Genomic DNA, 24085 nt, shown 5'->3' with positions numbered 1-24085 from the left:
TGTGTGAGCCTACGGGTGATGTCATGTATAAATATATATATTATATTAATGTCATGAACCCAAACACGAGGGCGTCAGTGTGTGGGACGTCCTCAACAAGTATAAAGCAGAACTAGTGGTTAGTTTTTCCGTGGTGGATGAAGGAGATGATCACGGTCTTTACGGAGACGAGACACGGAGATAAGCCCCGCCCCTCGCGGAGCGTCTCGACGCTTATGGCGAGAACACGGCGAACGGTCGAGCGAGTGAACTCACGCGTTTTGGGCGACGCGAAAAATCGCTTCGCTTTTGGTGTGAACGCACCTTTAGTATGATTCAAACTAACTAGGTCATGTGACCACGTCCAAAGGCAGTGTTCCCAATGGCCACACTGGAAGGTGCGCCAAAGGCCTCCTGTCACAGCCTCCTCCTCGCTGCATCTCACTCAGTCTCTACGACAATGTAGACAATACAGCAAGCCATTCTTGTTTGAAGAATACTTAAGGATGCATCGGCTCTAGTTTTGAACGAGGGCCAATCCCTGCCAGAGTCCCAAACGGAGGTTAGCCGACACCTGAGCTTCCTCACTGCCAATTGAGCACACTTCATCCCCTGGAGGAGACGGTGATGTGTGGTTTCACGTTGCTTGCCTGCTGACGGAATAAGAGAAGAGGATGCACAGAGCAAAACCAATCTCCCTCAATCAGTTGCATGTGACTTTGACTTTCAAAAGAGTAAAAACTGGGCAGATGGATTTGCTCGCACCACCAAAAAAATAATGCTGTGCACGGTAAACACTGCTCTCGACGCAAGTGTGTTTGAGAGGGCCAGGTCCGGAACCTGGCCTCGTGGTCCAGAGCGGCCCACCATCCATCACGCACCACCCATCTTCCCTGCTCCTCTACCAGGCCACTCCCTAAAGAAAACACTACAGCCGTGTAATGAGTAATGGGCCTTTCGGACAACAATGGCACCACAGCGCTCCGAATCCCATTATTTCCACCAGTGCCACGAAGCCTTGAGTGATGTGCACTAAATAGCCTTGCGGGATTGTCTACTCCATGAACAGAGAATCCCACAAGGATATGGAGCCCAAACAGCCAGTGGGTAAAGGAGCCGGCTAGAGGGGTCCAGGGACATCCACACACACACACACACACCACCATACATTTTTACCCCATTTTAGATTCCTCTGGCACATTCCAATGCTTCACCCACATATAGACGTGACTCAATTATCGTATATTTAAAATGGATTCACCATCCTCATTGAAAACATGAAGTGTACGTCCTATCGTACTATAATAATAACTAGAATGGGCACTCGGTAGAGCGCATACCTTCGCATATCACAAGATTGGGCATTGAATTATGAACATGTTGGCATTAGTTGCATGCCAATTGGATAAAAATTTACGTAAAAAGAAGATTTTGACCTTTTCATGACCTTGACATTGACCTTTGACCCGATTGATCCCAAAATCTAATCAAATGGTCCCCGGATAATAACCAATCATCCCAACGAATTTAATGCGATTCGGTTTAATACTTTTTGTGTTATGCGAGTAACACACATACAAATAAATAAATAAATACACGGCGATCAAAACATAACCTTCCGCATTTTCAATGCGAAGGTAATTACTCTTAGCTATTTAAGTCAGGGTTGATCATCTTATTCATCTACATGTTTGATATTTTTTATGAAATTCTCATTACATCCTGACAGTAATCAATGAATCTAATAATTGGGCTAAAACATTATCCAGTATCTGTGGGGTTGCAGGACTGTAATAAGCCCGTCCAGTTATTTCATTCAGGACTTCCTGTCTCCCACCCCGCCTTCCTGCCTGCTGTAACTCATAGTTCCTCACCAGTCTTCCAGCTGCTAACAGCAGCCATGTTGGTTGTTTACAATCATCATTTTGGGGAGTGACTTTGGAGGGAGGCCTGTCAGTGTTGAGGATTTGGAGATTTTCCTCAGCTTTCGGAGATGGTGCTGCTTCATACTTTCATTGGAAAAGAGTTGGTTAGTTTTAGGTTCTAGTGTACTCTTCTAGTTTCTCAAGATTACCAACCCGAGCTTTAATATTACTACTGTAAATACTTATATCATACCTTTATATACTTTAAACCATTACTCTACCAGACCTTTTGTAATTTAAAATAATTTGACTCTCGTTGACCTTCACAGTGAGGTTTCATTCATTCATTATTTAGTTCTTCCATTCATCTCATATACATCTGTGTGGTGTACATAAACAACGCAGCAAAATTGTCAAGATGCTGCTATTAATAGACCAGGTGAACCTGATTCAGCCCTAACTATAAGACTATAAAGAGGAAAGTCTTCAGTCTACTCTACATGAGGTGACTCCGGACTGAAGGTGGAAGCTGGTTCCATAAAAGAGGAGCTTGATAACTGAAGGAGGAAGGAAGTGTTTAACCCAAGCAAGACTTGAATAGGATTTATTATTCATACAGAGGCTCTGAATACGTCTCTCTACACACTCAATGCATTGGCGCTTGTGTTTAAATAAGGTTATTTTTCTCTGTTTCACATAAATACACCTCCATACAATAGGTTGCCCACTAAAACTCTGTTCTCCACAGACCTGTCACGACAAAGACATTAAACGCAGCATATTTTCCATTCCTTGCATTCATCACATTCTGTTCATCAATGGTTCATACATCCTGGTCCAGATGTGCGACCACACCTGTTGTCTTCATGAATTTGCTGAGTGTGACCTATTTTCAGCCTCCGCGTCGACGCCACAGCATCGCCCGAAGCAACGCGCTAACATGAAGCACTTAAAGTGGATTTATTGGTGTTAAAGAGCAGAATGGCATGCTTTTGCTGCTCCTAATGAGTCTTGGCACTGAAGACGGATGGATAGACGAGAGCAGGCTAACAGAAAGGTACAGTAGTTACCTTCGCATTGAAAATGTGGAAGGTTATGTTTTGATCGCCGTGTATTTATTTATTTATTTGTATGCGTGTTCCTCGCATAACACCAAAAGTATTAAACCGAATCGCATTAAATTTGGTAGGATGATTGGTTATTATCCGGGGACCATTTGATTAGATTTTGGGATCGATTGGGTCAAAGGTCAAGTTCATGTAAAGGTCAACATCTTCTTGAATCGCATACAATTCGGTGGGATGATTGGTTATTATCCGGGGACCATTTGATTAGATTTTGGGATCGATCGGGTCAAAGGTCAAGGTCATGAAAAGGTCAAAATCTTCTTTTTACCATAGAACGGTCAATTTATATCCAATTGGCATGCAACTAATGCCAAAATGTTCATAATTCAATGCCCAATCTTGTGATATGCGAAGGTATGCGCTCTACCGAGTGCCCGTTCTAGTTTATACTGGGTTGAATGTGAGATCATGCAGGTACAGGTTAGGATAAAAGGTTGCTTATTTCAAAAATATCAAAGGGGAACGATCCCTCTAATGTACATGAGAGAGATGGTTAGGTTGTTTGCGGTACGATTCCACTGTCTTCAGAGAATGTCCTTGAGTTCGAAGAAACGAACAGGAGTAGCAGCATGGGAGCAAAACAATGTACTGCTGTGGACGTGTTTTAAATCTTATGAAATGTGATTAGAAAATATGAATGAATCTGGAGAAGCTTGTGTCAAGTCTGATGAAATAACCTTGATGAAGAAGTAATGAAAAGATGTCTGTGTTTAAAAGGATGCTATTGATTCTATGATGGGAAATGTAGGATGCAGGTGTTTTGGGACTAGACCCCTGCTAGTTAAGCTGTGAGTTCTCTTCATCTGCTGCTTTGATCGTTCACTTTTAGTTTATGAGTATCTTTTTGGCATTTTCAACTCTTTATTAAGCAAGAAGACAGGAAATGATGGTGAGAGATGAGGAAAGCAACAAAGTTCTCAAATAGAATTTGAACCAGGGATGAATCAGTGACAATTGAGAGGGGCCACTTGTATCCCCATCAGTATTTAAAGTCTAAGATCGGCCAGTCTGATAGGGTGCGAGGTCCAGGCTTTTATTTATTTATTCATTAAATTCTTCTCTGCATTTGACCCATCCTTAGTTATTAAGGAGCAGTGGGCTGCAGTGAAGCGCCAGGGGAGCAAAGCAATAACATCATATCATCTCAATTCCACGTGTGGCCCTAGTCAGGACCACGATGGCTCACTTGTTCAATAGTTGGAAGCGTCTCATGATGTTGATCAGAGCTCCGTAAGCGCTGCAGTGGGAGGACGACATGGTGGAGTGAGGAGAGTGTTGGGCCTGCTCACCTTGGCATTCATCTTTCCTGGTATCAGCACCACTGACTCAGCAGGAATCACTCCCACTGATCTTCTTGTACCTCTCCACAGCTAATTTAAGAACTGCTCACCCCCTCTCAGCCAGCCACATGCTGGAGAATAGATGTTGGATGTCTTGAGGTTTGCTGTGTGAGGACTTTGCTCAGTGGGACACGCGTACATTACATCGTCTTCTGTCCAACTCGGTAATGCATTCTCACCAGACTGTAATTGCTGAATAGCAGGTATTGGCTTTCATCCTTCAGGGTAAATTACAAGATCAATAGCAACTGAACAGTGTAATGTGAATGAATCTGTTTGGGAGATTCTGAACGCTGATGCAGTGGCTGTGTCTGACAGCGAGGTTTGAATATCGAGTGTTTGAACGGTGCAAAGAATCACCTTGTTTTAATGGGATACTTCCTTGGAGATATTCTAAACCAGAGCTGTTCATTCTTTTCCTTCTTTCCATTGACACAGTCAAGCTGTATTGATTTTGCTTCCTTTTTCTTGCCCGTCACAGCTCTGACTTGGAAACCAAGTGTTTTTGAGAATAATATGTTGGCGGTGTTGACGGTCTGTTTCTCCTCAGTTCTCACACTGTGGATGTGAGAATTTAGTCGGGAAAATAATCCCCCAAAATAGAAAGATCCCTTTCACAGGGAAACAAGTGAAGAAACCTCCAGGAGAGCAACAGAGGAGGATCCCTCTCCAGGGTGGACAGAAGCAATAGATGTCATGTGACCAGAATGAACAGAGTTCCAACACATTCAATGAATATGACAGAACGTGCGAATAACTAGTAGTAGGCATGGACCAGGATCCAGATCTCCACAATCCATGAAACTGAAAGAAAAAGAGATGAGGAAGGGGCGGGGCACATCAGCAGGGCCACGGCATGAGGCATGAGGCCAGACCAATGAGGTCGGCCTTTGAGGCAGGAGGCACAGAGAAGGAGGCCGGACCATTGGAAAGGAGGTCCACGCCAGAGACTGGATGCAGGAAGCAGGGGCAAGGACCCAGGACCATCTCCAGACCCAGCCAGGTCCAATGGACCCGATGAGACGTGAAGGCACAAAGTAGAGTTACTAATGTAGTCAAGCTTTCAGCTTGTTCTGTTCCCTTCAAGTAGCCATAAAACAGCAGTTAGTCGTTAACGAGTTGGTACAGATTCAAAGAACTGGCGATACTTCATTTGAATAGCACATTTACGAACAGAAGTCCCTCGTTAGCCAATCATGCCCCTGCATGTGGGCAGGGGCATGATTGGTCCTTCCTAGGGGCATGACGGATAAACGCTACAGGCAAGAAACTGTGTTTAGCTCCTTGTTGTCGTGGATCATGTGTTCAGGGTTCGTACGGTCATGGAAAACCTGGAAAAGTCATGGGATTTTGAAATGGTCATTTCCAGGCCTGGAAAAGTCATGGAAAAAACTTAAATCATAAAAGTTTTGGAAAAGCCATGTTTGTTGTAATCACATGTTCATTTACGCCGAGTTTGACATAATTAATGTTTTTTAAAGAAAGACGCTCAAAATATTAGCCGGCGTACGCTCTCAATACATAACATTTTCTAAATGTTTCATGTTTATACCGAGATTTCAGTTTGGTCATAGAAATTTGGTTTAAAGTCATGGAAATCCACTGGTCAACATGTGTAAGAACCCTGTATGTTACTTTGAAGGGGGGGATAACATACACACCAGAACTGACACCCCCCTAAAATTGGCAAGAGAGTTTCACAAGCGTGTGGGCCTTCAACCGGCGTTTGGTTTGTTCATTCTGTACTGTAGAAACATGGAGGACTTTGTGATGAGGACCTGCTCCCCATGTAAATATATACGGTTCTTACAAAGGATGTGCAAACAAGATTCTTCATTTTAGGGGATTACAGTGGGTACGGAAAGTATTCAGACCCCTTTAAATGTTTCACTCTTTGTCTCATTGCAGACATTTGCTAAAATCAAAAAAGTTCATTTTATTTCCCATTAATGTACACTCGGCACCCCATCTTGACAGAAAAAATCTAAAAAGTAGAAATTTGCGCAAATGTATTAAAAAAGAAAACCTAAAATATCACATGGTCATAAGTATTCAGATCCTCTGGTCTTGATTTTAGCAAATGGCTGCAATGAAACAAAGAGTGAACATTTTAAAGGGGTCTGAATACTTTCCGTACCCACTGTATATGCCACTGTGAGATCCCCCGAAATATTATAGACTTGATCTTTAACGACTATTTTTCATAATTCAGCCTGGATAGTATGAAGTAGAAAAGTTGATAAAAAAATGCCTGTGATTTTGCTGATGTTGAATACATATTTGTTGGAATTCCAACATGATTGAGTTATCATTCACTATAATAAATGGCTCAAGTTTACTGCTTAATTTCAACCCAAGGTTTTTAACCATAGAATGGAGTAGAAATGTTCTGCCCACAGTCACAAACAGAATTCATCTTCCAGGCATTTCTCTGAGAATCACCTGTGAAGTTTGTCCCTGTGAAAAGGTCACGGTTCATTTTCTGAGCTCTTAATTGTCCCACTCAGTCACCACCTTGATGGCAGGTATTTGTTCTTTGTTTTGCAGCCTGCTCTCTGCTGCCTGCCCCAATAAGCTCTCATTAATCCTCCTTACAGCCTTCATTAAAGCTGCACCTCTACACTCCGGGCTTCTATCTCCTCCTTAATGCCCATCTCCTCGACCTTTATCTCTGTCTTGAAGCCGACGTTTTCATCCCCTTCCCCTCTCGTCTCCGCTCATCTCCTCGATCTCTCCTCCCCTGTCCTCTTTATGACTCAAACACTTTGAATGCATTGCACTGTAAAGCATTGAATTCAACCTTGAAGTGAACATTGGTGCGGTACTCCATTTGTGAGGTGGCAGTTAAAGTTCTCTCCTTTGTGGTTGACTCATCAAATCCTACTTTATGAAGGGATTATGTTTCTGCTGGCTCTGTTGAACCAGTTCACCCCGAAGTGTCTGCCATTAGGCATCTTCTAGTACTGTCTGTGCACAGTCCAAACTGTAGGGAAGCTGGAAAAAAGACAGATGACTCCTTATCTCAAGATAAGAGAAATCCCAAAAATGTATTATCTTTATTAGCTAGATTTAGCTGATCAGAAATTTTCAAAGCTGCTATCCTGAAATGTGATTTTCATACGTTCTCAATGAGCAAACTTTATTTAACAACAAGGCCTTTATTTGGCTTCTATCTGAGACATTTATTCCAAATTATTTTTGCATTGTAAGTTCATTTATTGACTTCATTAATCTTCTTTAAGGCTTTAAAAAGATACATTAGTCCCTTTTATGGAAGGCTCAACATTAAATATCAGGCCCAGGGGGCAGTATAAGTGTTGAGTTTCCATGACTGTCACTTAACACACATCAAGTTAGTGATTAGAATTCATTTTGATTAGAATTTATTTTGAAAATTGTATAGCCCAATAATAATAATATATTAATTTTTTTAAACTGATGTATCTGCTGATATTAGTTTTCTTTTATAAACAAATAACATAACATAAAACACTTCAGTGTGAAATGTAACACCTTCTGGTGGGAAAAATTCTGGTTGTATATCTTCTTTTCTTTGACATATCTGTACTGCAATTTGTTATTATTTATCGGGTGACATTTGCTGACATGATATATCTGGAGCCAATACATGAGTCTTACTCTCAGAAATATCAGTTCCTTTAAAAGAGAGGTAGACCAGTGGCGAGAAGGACAAAATTCAGTTTTACTGATGGAATTAACACCATGGAAATGTGTGTTATCTTGATTTAGTTGTTTTTTTATGTATGTGCAACATGTTTTATGAGTATGGGCTGGCCATACCTCCACCCTTTATAAAAATGCTATGTGTGAGTGAATATTGGCTTTTATTTGAGAATTTGTGGTACATGTATGAATTGTTTTTCCTGATCTTGTTGGTACGTTATAGTCTCACCTTCATTTTCTTTCTCCCAAGCAAAAGTTATAAATATGTTCTGTGAATTCCTGGATTATTGCCACTGGCAGTAAACACAGTGGGTGTATATGCTGACGCTCCACGCAGACCGAATACTTATGTAAAGGGTTCGGGTCTGAAGAGGACCAAGATTGGATGGTTGTATTTAGCAAGTAGTAAAAACGTCTTAAAATAGATTCAAATAAATATATATTTATATATATATATATATATATATATATATTTAAAAAAGGAAGGAACTAAGATGATTAAAACCACAGGACAGCAGAGCTAGGCCCAACTGGGCAGTTGGAGAGGAGAAGGCCAGGGAAGGGGTCATAATGGGAAAAACTAATTAAAGGGGGATTAAAAGCCAAAACAAAATACAGAAGCTTCCCAATGCACACCCAAGAAATTAGATTAAATACATTTAAAAAATATAAAAATATCACATCTAAATGGAAAATAAGAGCCCTGGGGTACAACTTAAAAACATGTGAATACACTTAAAAATAAATAAACACTTCAAGATATACAACACATACAGTGAATATGAATACACTTTTAAATAAATAAACACTTCAAGATATACAACACATACAGTGAATATGAATACACTTTTAAATAAATAAACACTTCAAGATATACAACACATACAGTGAATATGAATACACTTTTAAATAAATAAATAAACACTTCAAGATATACAACACATACAGTGAATATGAATACACTTTTAAATAAATAAATAAACACTAAGATATACAACACATACAGTGAATATGAATACACTTTTAAATAAACACTTCAAGATATACAACACATACAGTGAATATGAATACACTTAAATAAATAAACACTTCAAGATATACAACACATACAGTGAATATGAATACACTTTTAAATAAATAAACACTTTAAGATATACAACACATACAGTGAATGTGAATACACTTTTAAATAAATAAACACTTTTAAGATATACAACACGTACAGTGAATATGAATACACTTTTAAATAAATAAATAAACACTTTAAGATATACAACACATCTAAATAGTAGTAGTAGAGTTAGGGTGTGTGGGGGGGGTGACGTGTAGCCTACCTACGTCTCCCAGTTATAAATACCACATGGTAGCCTACACCCGCCCTCTCAGTCAGTGAGGGAGCCTCCGTTTAGTGCACGACACCTGTTCTTCTCACTGTAGCAGTCACACATTAGCTCAGAGCGCCAGAAGCTCTGGTATTTCACATCATCTGAAATGGATAACCAATTTGCCCTTTTCTCCACCTGTCTGAATGGGGGAAATGGTATGCCTCCAGCTCTATGGCTCAATGAACAGAGCTGGGGACAAGATCTTTGCTAGGAAACAAATGTATCAGCCATTAATTTGCACCTTCCATCAATGCGGCCATGGTTTACAGATAGAGCTGCCACGGGAACCTTTAAGATTGCTTCCATTTTATTTCAGGCAACAAGTCTGCAGCTCATTTTAGAGCAGACAAGCCAGGTTGATGTTAGTACACCAAAAGAATTCAATGAAATGTTTCATGACAACATAACCCCAGAGATAAACGCCACATATAAAAAATATGCAACATTGACAGAAAATGTTAATGTTGATTTTCGGGAAAACCACCATATTAATTCAGCCCCAAACTACAGGACATGATGCATGTCGACTAAATAACGAAAACAAGAATGTGGATAATAAACTAATGAAAGCTTCAGGGAAATGAAGTAGGTGTCGAGGATATGAAAAAGCAATGATGTTGTGATGCTGTTCTCAGGTCAGCAGGTTCTTGGTCTGGTGGAGAATCAGAGCGACTGGTACCTGGGGAACCTGTGGAAAAACCATCGACCCTGGCCGGCTCTGGGCAGAGGCTTCAACACCGGTGAGTACAGGAGAAAGTTACAGCGTTAGCATTTAAACCGATTTACCAGTTGCATACTTAAGAGCATAATTATATTAAAGCGTGCACGCAAATTAAATTGTGCGTTTCATACGTAATTGACTTTAAATGATAATGCAAATGGCAAAACTAGTGTAAAGTCTGACAAGAGGGAAAGAGATGCCTCTGATAAAGGAAACACACGAGCAAAATCCAGACCAGGCAATCGACTGGGTGCAGTCATTAAAACCAGTAAAGCACAGGCACAATGTCCGGCCGGTGTAGTCGATGCTAGACATGGACCAGTCCACTAACTGAGTGCCATGCGGTTGGCAGGAAGGTATCGACGGGGCCGCAATGAACACCAAGTCAGACAAAAAAAGGGGGCGCAGAGTGGGACGTTGATTTCCTCCCCAAAAAAAAGGTCCCCCAAGGAACTCTTTATCGATAAAGATGAATGTTTGCGTAAAAACAGCAGATCAGGCAACACTTTGTCTGCCGTCTCAGACGAATAAAACTGAATCTATCAAGGAGCGCTCGGTGGCATCTCGGAGATAGGGAACGATGTAAGGGGCTCAGAGAAGCCCAGGATGCCGCTGTTCATACAAATCTTCAACATTGAATGTTCTTATGCGTTCGTCAGGTTACTCGAGTTCAGAATAACAACACGGAGCGGCTGAAACATGTGTCTGAGGAGAGATTCTCTGATGTCTGCTTCTTAAGAGTAGATACGCGCCTCATAACAAAACACTGTGTTTTCGGTATTGTTCCACGAGGGAGGGGGACTGAGACCGATGGACGGCCCAGTCCTGTGAGAAGGACGGAGGAGATGGAATTCTTCTCCTCCTTGACGGTTCGGCGCCAATACGAGGTCAAGATGACGAAATCTGTGTATTAAAGGCCGAACTCTGCTTGGGGAAGAGAGTTCTTTTCCTCTCAACCCGTGTGTTGTCGGAGAGACTCCCGGGGTTCTGCTTTGCTTGCGATCAGAGAATAAATCTACCAGATCGAGAGAAAGCCGTTGGCTGAATTCTTCCGAAGTCTCCACCAGGCATCCACAATTTGACGCCCGCTTTCACCGCTGCCATCCCCCCCATCGGAGGGCCGTCGATGAGGACAAAGCGCTCGCTCAGTGCGCCCTTCAATGGCTCCGGTCACAACATACCGAGACACTTCTTCTGCCTCATTGTGGTCGGACGGAGGGAAGAACCCCCTGAAGATGAATAATTCTCGCGTGAAAGGATCGAGCTTAAGGCGCGGTGTGAATACGGGATGTGGCTGTGAAGTTGCTGCATCCTCTCTCACAAGATGGCCAACTTTCTTTCTTTGGAGTCGAGGAATCGAGCCCCTAGTTCTCCTTGTGTGAAGGGATGTGGGAGATCACTTTCTTCTCTAGAAGCTCTTATCTGCACCCGAGAAGACGTTATCATTTCCTCCCCATCGTGTTATGGATATATACCACAGCTAAGGTGTATTCTTTGGCCTGACGCCACATGAACAATTTGAATTGGCTATGCATTAAAAAAAACTCTTCCTTCTGTACGCAGCAGATCAAATGGGGTCAACCTTCAGACCGGATTCAACAACACTCTGATGTAACTCCACTGCACTCGGGCATATCTGGCCCAAACTTGACATGCTTGATAACGGCCATATAGATAGATTACACATAGTTCAACCCTCCTGTTACCTTCAAATGTACTAACATCTTTTACCCGTTTTGACCCCAGCAGTTAAAACCTCCAGAAAATGATTAGAATTAATATTGTTTCCCAAGTTTAAGTGTCAGGTTATGTTTGTTTGTTGACTACCTAAATAGCCTTTTAAATAAATAAACAAGTTGATATTTCTTATATGTTTTACACAGTGAAAAACAGCCTGGGGTCAAATTGACCCCAAAGAACACCGATGCGAACAAGTTGTGTTCAGGACAGTGAAAACATATCATGTGAATGTTATGTTTTCACAGTTGTCCCCAATAAATTAGGAAGTCATGAAATATGAAGCAAAAAAAATGATGTCAATCATTTTTTTAGAGACGTCAAACATTAAATGTGGTCAAATGGACCCCAAAGGTAACAGGAGGGTTAAAGATGAATTTGATTGGTAGCATTTATAATGACCATCAGTCATAGGATAAATATTGTCTTGCTGTCCAAGTACTTTTAATTCTCTTTTCTATGATCAATTCATTTCCAGGCCCGAACGCGAGGCAGTTTCTTCCTTAATAAAATCCTGAATACCGGGCTCATCATCATTTTCATGATTTTGAAATTGATTGGGTTCCATTACATATTGTTATTATTCCCCCCCGCCTCTATACGCCTCCTCCGGGTCATTTCCTTCAGGAGACGTATCGCTCTCCCTGTGCTGTTCGTTCTCTTGACTGGAGACCAAAACTCACCTGAACACTCGTGATTCGTGACGGTTCCGTGTTCGGCTCTTAAAGCGTCTCGTCGACGCGACTCGACGGCAGATCTCAGAAACAGAAAAGCCTGTGTCGCATTCACACAGAAAAACCTCCAGTTTTCCGCGGCCCGTCGGCTTTGTGGCCGTGGCAACAGATGGAGCACAGCGGGGTGCGGAAGACGGCGCGTTTGTTCCAATTGGCAAAAAGAATATATTCGCCGTGTCTCTCCCTCTGAAAACCGGCTGCTTGGTGTTCTTTGTAGCCGCCTGGAATTCTTTTATTAGACGGGGAAAGTGAGGAGAGAAGAAGTTCTTGTTTTTGTTGTGGGAGAAAGTTAAGAATGAGAAAGTTTGTGAGAATGTGTCAGCGTCGGTCGGCCTTGAAGCTCGAACGTCTGCTTTGATCATCAAGGGTGTGATTCAGAGCCTCGCCATGGGACTTTATCACCATTACCAGGCAGCGAGATACTAATCTCTCTGTCTCTTAAACTACCACATCTCTGTCTTTACGCGTGTGTGCGTGTGTGTGTGTGTGGGTGGGTGGGTGTGTGCGTGTGTGTGTGTGTGTGTGTGTGTGCTTTCTAGGGGTCATTTTGCTTCTCCTGGATCGTCTGCGGAAGCTGAGATGGGAGCAGATGTGGCGGCTGACTGCAGAGAGAGAACTAATGAGCATGCTGTCCACCTCCTTGGCAGACCAGGTAACACACACACACACGCACCTCCGGCATGCTAAGACATGCTGCCAGTATTAATGAAGAACGCTGCAGACAGCAGACGCTAAAAAGGCTGCAATGTAATCGCTCGGGCCGACACCTCATCGACTATAAGGGCGTGTGGTTGCCACTGAGAGGTCAGATTGTTATTCAAGAGTCGGACAACATTATGGAGAGAACCCGTGAAAAGTTGTTCACCCGACAGTTTGATCCCGTCTGTTTGATCCCGTCTGTTTGTTTGCTTGGATAATTGTGCCCGGCATCCACATCAGCTAAATGTAGAGCCATGACATTGAACATCTTGTCTTCCGTGGTCTAGGTGAATACTCCATTCTGATTGACTGCTGGGTGTCTTTCATATATATTTATATATTTATATATATATATTCATATATTTATGTATATATGTGTGAATATTTATTATATACAGGACTGTCTCAGAAAATTAGAATATTGTGATAAAGTTCTTTATTTTCTGTAATGCAATTAAAAAAACAAAAATGTCATGCATTCTGGATTCATTACAAATCAACTGAAATATTGCAAGCCTTTTATTCTTTTAATATTGCTGATTATGGCTTACAGCTTAAGAAAACTCTAAAATCCTATCTCATAACATTTTAATATTTCCTCAGACCAAGTAAAAAAAAAGATTTATAACAGCTGAGTGTTTGTCAAGGCTCAGGAAACCCTTGCAGGTGTTTCGAGTTAATTAGACAATTCAAGTGATTTGTTTAATACCCTACTAGTATACTTTTTCATGATATTCTAATATTTAGAGATAGGATATTTGAGTTTTCTTAAGCTGTAAGCCATAATCAGCAATAAATCAGAATAAAAGGCTTGCAATATTTCAGTTGATTTGTAATGAATCCAGAATGCATGACATTTTTGTTCTTTTAATTGCATTACAGAAAATAAAGAACTTCATCACAATATTCTAATTTTCTGAGACAGTCCTGTATATGTATATATATAAATATATATGTATATTTATATGTAGATATATATATATATGTATATATGCATATATTTATTTATATATATTTATATATATACATATATATATGCATATATACAGTATATGTATATATTGATAATATCAGAGCAACACAACTATATAGGTGCAGTAGCTCACACAGAAATTAAAATGGCTATGAACACTAATTCTACATTATCAAAAAGTATTGATTAAATTCGTATAATTAGTAGTAAATGTAAGGCATTTGCAGATCTTGACATAGCAGAGTACCAGTATTCACTCCATTCACCACATTAAGCCGACCAGCCTGTTCCCGCCGTCACCGACTGGAACCTCGCTCCACTGATCGGCACCACTGTGCGTTCCCCTCTAGCCGACTGACAGGAGGCCGCTGCAGCTATTACAGTAAACAAAATAAAAAGTACCGCCGCAGACTGGATTGTATATAACTGTCCTTTTATTCCAGAAGCGGTATAAAGAAAGCACTCTAACAGAGCTTTAAGTGGTGGAAGTAGAGGAACCAGGGAACTAGTAAAGCGAACGCACCCACAACAATCACAGGGATCATTTCATTGGTCCACACGACACCTGGCATTATGTCGGTCGGGGAATTTTTGACAGGTTGATTGCACAAAAACAATCCGTGGCAAGCAGAAGTTTCACGAGCACACAGAAGCAGCCGGAGTGCGAGGAGAAGGGCTGGAGCGACATTATGCGTGCACTCAGCCATCCTGCTTGAGCAGAGATCCGAGAGCATTTAAAACAAATCTTAAACGGAATCAACGAGTCATGCCCTCGAGTTGAAAGACCGTGCTCTCGGAAAAAAAAGATGTGGAAAAAAAGCTCCATCAAATTCTCCACTATTGTTCCCCTCGATGTTCATCTGAACTAGGGCTGCAACAACGAATCGATAAAAATCGATTATTAAAATAGTTGGCAACGAATTTCATTATCGATTCGTTGTGTCGCGCGATTATTACGGCGCTCAATAAGTCACGGAGTATAAACAAAGTAGATTTGAGCGCAGAGCGGCGCAGGAGAAACCAGAGCGGAGTGAGAGACGGAACGCTGCGTTGTGAGAGCCAATCAGCGCTAAGCTGCTCCGCTGTTGATGAATCTAATTGGCTGCTGCTGCTCACGTGGCGCTGGATGCGGAAGTCATTCACGTAGTCTGAGACATTCACGGAGCTAAGTGCGCCTCCGGGTGAAGTTATGACCCCAGACACCAGGGCGCTACATGTCACGACGTGTGTGGCATTTCCACAAGAGTATAACGTAGAAAACGTGGTTATTTATTCTGTGGCGGATGGCTGAAAATATTTTTCCACGGAGAAAGGCAACGAAGATAAGCCACGCCCCCTCACCGAATTAGGCGTTTAATCCATAAATAGCCAACTCAGGAGAGTAAACCGCTGTCAGTCTGTTTGTGACGGGTTCATCCACATGACCAGTGAACAGGTTCATCCACATGCTGACCAGTGGATCTCCAGGACCTTTCCATGACTTTAAACCAAATTTCCATGATTAAACATTTAATGAAAACTCTGTGTAGACATGAACAAGTGAGAAGATGTAGTATTTAAAATAACAATGAGAATTCCAAAGCATACCGTATATATACCGTGTAAATTAACATTTGAATAAAACAAATTTGCATTACTTTTCCAAATATTTTGGGATTTTATTTTTTTCAATTACTTTTCTAGGCCTGCTAATAGCCATTTAAAAATGCCATAACTTTTCCAGGTTTTCCATGACCGTACGGACCCTGTTTTGAATAAAGGGTTGAAAATTACAGTGTTTTTGTTTTTTTATCCGATTAATCGATTAATCGATAAAATAATCAACAGATTAATCGATTATCAAAATAATCGTTAGTTGCAGCCCTAATCTAAACAATTCAGTTTATTTGTACAGCCCATTTTCACAAATTACAAATTTGTCTCAGAGTGCTTTACAATCTGAACACATAGACATCCCTGACCTTTGACCTCACATCGGATCAGGAAAAACTCCCAAACAACCCTTCATGGGGGGGAAAAAGTGAAGAAACCTTCAGGAGAGAACAGAGGAGGATCCCTCTCCAGGATGGACAGAACAATAGATGTCATGTGACCAGAAGGACACAATAGAGTTAAAACACATTCAATGAATATGACAGAGTGTATGAATAACACGCGTTACATCTCACAGAGGTTTTGTTCCACACTTGTTCAGCCCACCAGAGTGTCGATGTATCCTGAAGGTCATACATCGGTGTTATCTTAGACCTGCAGACCTTGGAAACGGGTCTTTCCCGTTATCTCCAAGCTATTCGGAACTCATCTAGATAAGAGGTGCGTTTCTGAGATTCTAATTAAACCTTCATTCAGTAAAGTCCCACTAGGTATGCAGTGTGGAAAGAGAACAGGGCTTTAGAATCTGTTTGAGTATTCCATCTGCCCTCTGCCGTGTGAACTCCTCCAACGGACGTCAGCCCTCTTCACGGCTGAAGAGTCTGCTGGAAGCCGGAAGCTGTCACTGAGGCTTTTGTCTCGTGAACAGTTCAGTTAGTCAGACGTAACCAAAGTGCGTTTCCTCAAAGCAACTTGAAGGATCCAGCCAGAACTGAAGCCCGAACAAGACGAGAGTCCGGAATAAACCATCCATCAGACGGCTTCTATGAAGAATCAAGTTGTTCCGACGCAGCCAATCAGAGTCGCCGTGGCAGGATCAAGGCGGGGCACAACTCGAGAGGGACACGTCGGTTAGCAATGGAAAAGTTACCATCTAGTTAGATATGTGGGTCGTTCATTAGAAAGACTGTTCCCCCTTATATCGTTCCCTTCATCCAGAGGCTGCAGCCCACTTCTTCTGTCGGAGCCTTTTTTAGTCCAGAGCCTAGAGAAGAAAGAAACTTTTGAAAATCAAATATATATATTGTCAATAAATTGCGACCAGAGCATCAGGATGCGTCTGTGGCTCAGAGCCCTCGAGCCCTCTGCAGCTGTTGGGCTCTAATTCAATTCAGTTTATTTTATATAGACCAATATCACAGATCTCGAATTTGCCTCGGTGGGCTTTGCAATCTGTACACTGACGACATCCCTGACCTTTGACCTCACATCGGTTCAGGAAAAACTCTCAAGAAATAGAAAAAAAACTTTCGCAGGGAAAAAAGAGAAGAACCCTGCAGGAGAGCAACAGAGGAGGATCCCTCTCCCGGATGGACGGAAGCAATAGATGTCATGTGACCAGATGGACACATTAGAGTTACAACACATTCAATGAATATGACAGAAATGTATAAATAATGAGTAATCGGCATGGACCACGATCCAGACCTCCACGATCCATGAGACAGAAAGATGTAGAGAGGGGGGGGAGGGGCTTTAATCTGTATAACTAATTGAACTAGTCGGGCAGGAGCAGGAGAGTCTGTTCTTGAAACACTTTATTAGTATAATGTTAGGTATGCTACATAAGATAATTACATCATGAATTTAATAATAGAATGTCAATAAATCCATGTGCACTGTTATTCATATTTGGACAGTGTGTGTGTAGCTCAATACAAACTCCAAGTCACCCAGCATGGGGAAGATGCAAGTGAGGGAAAAGTAGATTATCAAGAGATTTGGGATGAACCAAACAACTCCCATGTCTCCCAAACAAAAAAAAGAGTATAATACCATCATAACACAGGAAAACACTGAGAATAAATATGAAAGACACATTAGACATGCTGTATTATAATTAGAGAACATCCACGCAATAAGAAATAATGTTACGTGGTCATTGAATAAACAGACAGGCCTGCAGGTAATGAAACATAAGGTAAAGTGTGTGTGTGTGTGTGTGTGTGTGTCCATCCACAGGACATCTTTAACGCCGTGATCAAGCAGAACCCGTTCCTGGTCCACCAGCTGCCCTGCTTCTGGAACGTCCAGCTGTCCGACCACACCCGCTCTGAGAAGTGCTACAAAGACGTGTCGGACCTCAAGGTGAGACCCGGCTGTCCCCACTGGACTCGCGCTTCACACAAACAACAACAACAACAAGAGTCTCAAGCCACCGTCACGCTCAAAGCGACACGTTCGGTTCTATTTTTGGAGTCAGAGCTATGGATTCAGTTAATGTACAACTATAAAGATATTATTGTATTGCTCATTCATTAGGTATTGGTCACACATGTAGTCTGGCCTTATGACTTCCAAAGCTCCGGTCGTGTCTGCTCGCCAGCCGGAGGATGATGAAGGAATTGATGACGAAGAAAGGATCATTCGAGAGACACCGCACTTCAAGAGTATTTAGTTTATTCTTAAAATGTACAGGTCAGGAACAGACGTCCAGACCGTCTGGAGATTCTCAGGAGGCCGAATAAAGAGGAGTCTACTAAACATGCATTTTAACATACATTTTATACACAACAAAATAGGAGGACCAATCACATGCAGGCATAATTACCTAATCCTGAGACTGATTAACCAAGTTGAACCTAAAGACACGTGAAACCCCTAAGTAGAAACCCTGACTCAAGTGTTTCTTGACCCATTTAAAGACAGGTAAACACGTCATGTTCCATAAATTATCTCCTGGCCGACGCGCCCAGGCCTGTTACATACGTTCTTCTCTACTCCCAGAGACGTGGTCTTCCAAAGTCGAGGCATGTCATATAGATTCTTAAACCTCTAAGCTCTGACTTTGCATGTTTCGTATAAACTGATATTACAGGGTATATGAAAATATACTACACTCCAACAAAAATAATGTTCAATAATGCCTGTTTTTTATGGGAGAGCGGACATGACACACCGGGAGAGAAAAACTACAGCCTATTCTGTAATAACTTGTTGTTGTTGTTGACACAATGATGTTTTATGCATACAAATCATCCCAAACACAAGATAATGCAGTTGACTTAATATAGTTGGTAAACACTGATTAGAAAGGCAGTTATGCAGGTTTTTTTCCTTTAGTTTGTTTAGGGAGAGAACAACAAAAAGAAATGCACAGAATATCCCTTTTTCCACCATGACAGAACAATAAGGTGGGGGAAGTGAGGAGAGGAAGGAGACGCACCTTGGAGCTGGGGGAGGGGCAGAATCAACTAGCATGGAGGGGAGTGTGCCTCCTCCCACCTTCAGCTGAAGTCTGATCTCCTCGTGTGGCCGCCTGTCACACACTATTGGCTCCGTCGTCGACAGATCAACAATATTATTTACTAATACGATACAAGCTGAAACGTTTCAAATGTGAGTCGCTGGAGCGTGAAATGTGTGCGACAGTGATAACTGGAGTATATGCTCTGGAAGGAATGGAAGACTGAGCTGTGAGCTGAACATTTGACTTGAATAGCGGAATATCCCATTGCACTTGAAGCATGAAAAATATTTTTTTGAAAGAAATAAAGACAGACCAGGCAGGAGGCATCAGACACAGCCAGGTCCAATGGACTCCGGGGAGGAAGCTGAATTATTAATGTGCGATGGAGAGATGTAAATTCATCTTTAAGGAGAGAGAGAAGAGGAGAGAGGTGCTCAGTGTATCCTAAAACATCCCCCAGCAGCCTATCAGCCTATAGCAACATATCTAGCGGCTAACTATAACCCTAATATAAGCTATAAGCTTAATATATAACTATAAGCCCTAAATATAAGCACTATTAACCCTCCTGTTACCTTAACATTTACTAACATATTTTAAATTTGACCCCAGCAATTAAAACCTCCAAAAAATTATTAGAATTAATATTGTTTCCCAAGTTTAAGTGTGAGGTACTTTATGTTTGTTTGTTGACTACCTAAATAGCCCTTTAAATATATAAAAAAGTTGATATTTCTTATATGTTTGACACAGTGAAAAACAGCCTGGGGTCAAATTGACCCAAAAGAACACCGACATTAAACATTGAATGGGGTCAAATTGACCCTAAAGGTAACAGGAGGGTTAAAGAGGAAAGTCTTAAGTCTAATCTTAACTGTGGTAACTCATTAGGATGTTGTGCTTTGATGTCTTAAACCATATACACAGATATTTATCTGGTTTTCTGACCAGAAATCTGACCAAGACCATAACACCAGTGACCCGGTTCTCTTCTCTGTGGTTCTCCTGCTCAGGTGATCCACTGGAATTCTCCCAAGAAGCTCCGAGTGAAGAACAAGCACGTCGAGTTTTTCCGGAACCTCTATCTAACCTTCCTGGAGTATGACGGCAACCTGCTGCGGCGAGAGCTGTTCGGCTGCCCGAGCGAGGCCGACCACAACAGCGAAAACGTAGGTGGACCCTCTCCTCTGTGCTGAAGACGTAAAGAGTGGCGGTAAACTAGCGGAGCATTTAGCGGAGCACGGCTGGCAGGAGTGTCACGGTTCTGCTGCGCTCACACCAAAAGCGCTGCGGATATTCACGTGAGTTTATTCGCCCCACGAGTTGTGGTTCGATCGCGTCATTCGCTTCATTCGAGCCTGAGAGGGGGCGGGGCTTATCTCTGTGGCTTTACTCCGTGGAAACGGTTATCATTTACGCCATCCACCATGCAGGAAATAACCACTATTTCTGCTTTATATTTGTTGTGGACATCCCACAAACATCAGAACGTCTAACGTCCTCGTGTTTGGGTTCATAACATTAATATCATATCTATATATATATAATTTACCAAATTTGCCATTGGACAAAATGCTATTTTATTCCATAACAGGGCGATTCGGCCCTTCTTCTTCGTCTTTTTTGACACGTGCACTACAGTTTTTTCAAGTTAAATGGAAATAAACTGATAATAAACTTAATGCACTTTATACCAAACTCACACCAAACCGTGACTGTTACCGAGTAAAGAGTTTGAGGTTTGGTCACAGTGGAGCTGATCTTGAGAAGGTCATTTGCACTTTGCTGTTCTGCAAATATCAGGGTGAGAAGTGTTTTTGTCCGTTTCTCTGCGTGGTCCAAGAAGCTAATGCTCCGCTGCGTCTATAAAATATTGTCATATCTTTGTTTATTGTTTAATTTTTAACATTTTAGTCAGTTATGCAACGTGCATCATTACATGCAAACACCTGCATTTTTCTTATCGCTTGTCCTGGGGTTCATTTAAAGCAGAACGAGGCCTTGACACACTGCCCAGTGCAGTCATTCATCCTGTTGATGCTTCACACCTCGTCAGCTTCCAACCTGCAGAAGGCCACCAACGGTTGGGTTTTTACAGCATCAGCCACTATGGGACCTGAGAATTATTGAAGTGTCAGCACTGTGGTCACTTAATCACATTATAATTTCCCATCATGGTATGCAAAAGCCTTCTTTTCTTTCTTTTTTTGCCAACACTCAATTCTAATGTTTCCTTAACTCAGAAAATAGTTTGTTCACTAAATTTTTCAGAGTTTGAGCACCAATTTAAATCCCATTAAAGTGATGATTAGACTAATGAAGCCACCGAGGGATTGGCTGCATAGTGCAGACCAGCCTCCTGCAGGGCCACAGGGCCACCGCAGCCAGTCCCTCACTGCAGCGCCACGAATAACACTGTTGACAGCCCTTCAGACACTTCTCTGTCTGCTGGTCCCTGAAGCGTCGCTGAGCTTCAGTGATTCTACTGATGTTTAACAAGTTACATCAGGGGAGGACCGTCATGGCCTTCTTTTTATTTTATTTTTTATATTTTATTAGTGTACAGAATCTCACATACACATATTTAAATTTGTCTGATTCTTTGTAAAAAGAGAAGTAAAAAAACAAAAAAATAAAGCGTCAGGGCCTTCTAAGCCTTCTCTGAAGGCCTAAACATAAGTACAAAGTTATAGCTATTTTATAATACCCAAAAAAATAATTAAAACTTTTATTTTGTTATTATTATGTTTGCAGAACACGGTACATAAGACTACATGTTTGTGCTCGGCAAATCCTGGACCAGTGTTTGTATATTTGGCAAAAGCTAATCGGGGAGAATTAATTAGAAAGCTGAATCTCATTGGATTCAATTGTAACAGCTGGGTGCCATCTAGTTTATGTAAGACTAGAAGTGGCAGACTGGGACACAGCAAAGCCCTCAAAACATAATCCATACCGCTGCACACATATTCAAGTCTTTTATACTGGCAAAGACCTCTGGTGGCAATGTGAGTCATGACTCACTGTCGGGAGGGAAGGTTCTCAACTTCAGGCCTTAAGGTTTGCATTTAAACTTCCCTCTTGCGTCTTTCTAAGGTGTAGCAAGGACAGATACACAACTCCAAAGACGTCTCATTGTGTGGAACATTCCTTCATATAAATATCCATATAAGGCCGTGTCTATTGGCAATGACACTTAGATCTTCCCCATGGAACACGTTTGTTCCAGCTCACACATGAAGTCAGCTTATCTTTCTCCACTTTTCAGCTTTTGCTTTAAACTCTGCAAGCTTTAAATGATGAGAAACTTTACTCTTCTCGTCCATGAAATGTCTCTCCTCTCCGCCTGCAGCTCCAGAAGACGCTGTCCGAGCTGGACGAAGACGATCCTTGCTACGAGTTTCGCAGAGAACGATTCACCGTCCACCGAACGCACCTCTACTTCCTTCACTACGAGAACGAGCCCAGCGCTGACAACACTGATGTCACGCTCGTCGCCCAGCTCTCCATGGACAGGTACTGCTCTTCACTCACGGGAACCAAGATCCGTCTGATAAAAAGGCAGTTTATTACCTTCGCATTGAAAATGCGGAAGGTTATGTTTTGATCGCCGTGTATTTATTTATTTATTTATTTGTATGCGTGTTACTCGCATAAGTAAAAAAATATTAAACCGAATTGCATGGAATTTGGTGGGATGATTGGTTATTATCCGGGGACCATTTGAATAGATTTTGGGATCGATCGGGTCAAAGGTCAAGGTCAAGGTCATGAAAAGGTCAAAATCTTCTTTTTACCATAGCACGGTCAATTTGTATCCAATTGGCATGCAACTAATGCCAAAATGTTCATAATTCAATGCCCAATCTTGTGATATGCGAAGGTATGCGCTCTACCGAGTGCCCGTTCTAGTTACAATATAGGTTAATACTAGAGCTCTTACTTCCACAACCATTTCCAATAAACACACCGCTTCACACAGCAACCTATAAGGATATTCTGAAACTAGGCACTTCGCAAATGAAGGAAAACAGGCTTCCGGACAAGCGTGAATTAAGTTATCAACATTTAATGGCAGGAAGTGTAAACAAACATTCAAGGCTCACGATCGTGGTCTTCAAAGGTCCCGGGCTCCTCAGGTCCAGCCTGAAGCCCTCGGGGTCCCGTCGAAAGAGAAAGCTTCCGGTCAAGTATTTTCACAATAAAAGTCCCGTCTATTATTGTAAGTCCCTTCACGATGCAACATACATTAATTCTTGCCATTTACATTTGCATAGAGTAAACATTACCCCTATGCTTCATAATACATTAATAACAATATCGATATTCTCCCTAATATTTCCAATTACAATATCTTTCTATATGTATTAATTTAAAGCATAAGACCTCTGCACATGTTATCAAAATAAACTATTACAACCTAACAAACCCTCCCGTAACATTATTGTCTGCAAGCCCCTTCGATTCATCACCAGCGGCTCATCTGACGCAGTCATTGCAAACAGCTGGAAGTGGACTCACTTTTTTAAAGCATCAGCTTTTGGTTGCAGGAACTGGAAATACGGTTGATATTTTTAGCCACCTTTTATATTTTGAGTAATCAAGGTACTATGCAGTAATGAGTTAGCTTTGTGCTTTAAATAAATCCAATAAAAAAAAGATAAAATATAAATGAATATCCTTTATAATTAAAGTATAGTCTCTAAGTGGCTCTCAAGCTACTTCTCTTCAACATAAATTACTGAGGAATAATGACTATGACCTCCACCTCGAACCTGT

General features: G+C 41.5%; 2 protein-coding genes across 2 annotated transcripts in view; one reads left to right on the top strand and one right to left on the bottom strand.

The window, feature by feature from the left end:
* Positions 1 to 24085, top strand: part of large1 (LARGE xylosyl- and glucuronyltransferase 1) — an 82713-nt gene that overhangs the window by 50219 nt on the left and 8409 nt on the right. Inside the window, exons 7-11 of the mRNA XM_056424539.1 lie at positions 10016 to 10120; positions 13112 to 13224; positions 18079 to 18204; positions 20320 to 20475; positions 22659 to 22822. Coding sequence (XP_056280514.1) covers positions 10016 to 10120; positions 13112 to 13224; positions 18079 to 18204; positions 20320 to 20475; positions 22659 to 22822 — 664 coding nt within the window. The remainder of the gene's footprint in view (positions 1 to 10015; positions 10121 to 13111; positions 13225 to 18078; positions 18205 to 20319; positions 20476 to 22658; positions 22823 to 24085) is intronic.
* LOC130200330 (protein bicaudal D homolog 1-like) overlaps positions 15781 to 24085 on the bottom strand; it is a 61618-nt gene continuing 53313 nt past the window's right edge. Inside the window, exon 14 of the transcript XR_008832989.1 lies at positions 15781 to 17101. The gene's annotated coding sequence lies outside the window, so the exon portion shown is untranslated. The remainder of the gene's footprint in view (positions 17102 to 24085) is intronic.

The sequence above is a fragment of the Pseudoliparis swirei genome, chromosome 10 (assembly GCF_029220125.1).
Source record: "Pseudoliparis swirei isolate HS2019 ecotype Mariana Trench chromosome 10, NWPU_hadal_v1, whole genome shotgun sequence".
NCBI lineage: Eukaryota > Metazoa > Chordata > Actinopteri > Perciformes > Liparidae > Pseudoliparis > Pseudoliparis swirei.
This window is presented reverse-complemented; position numbering and strand designations above follow the sequence as displayed.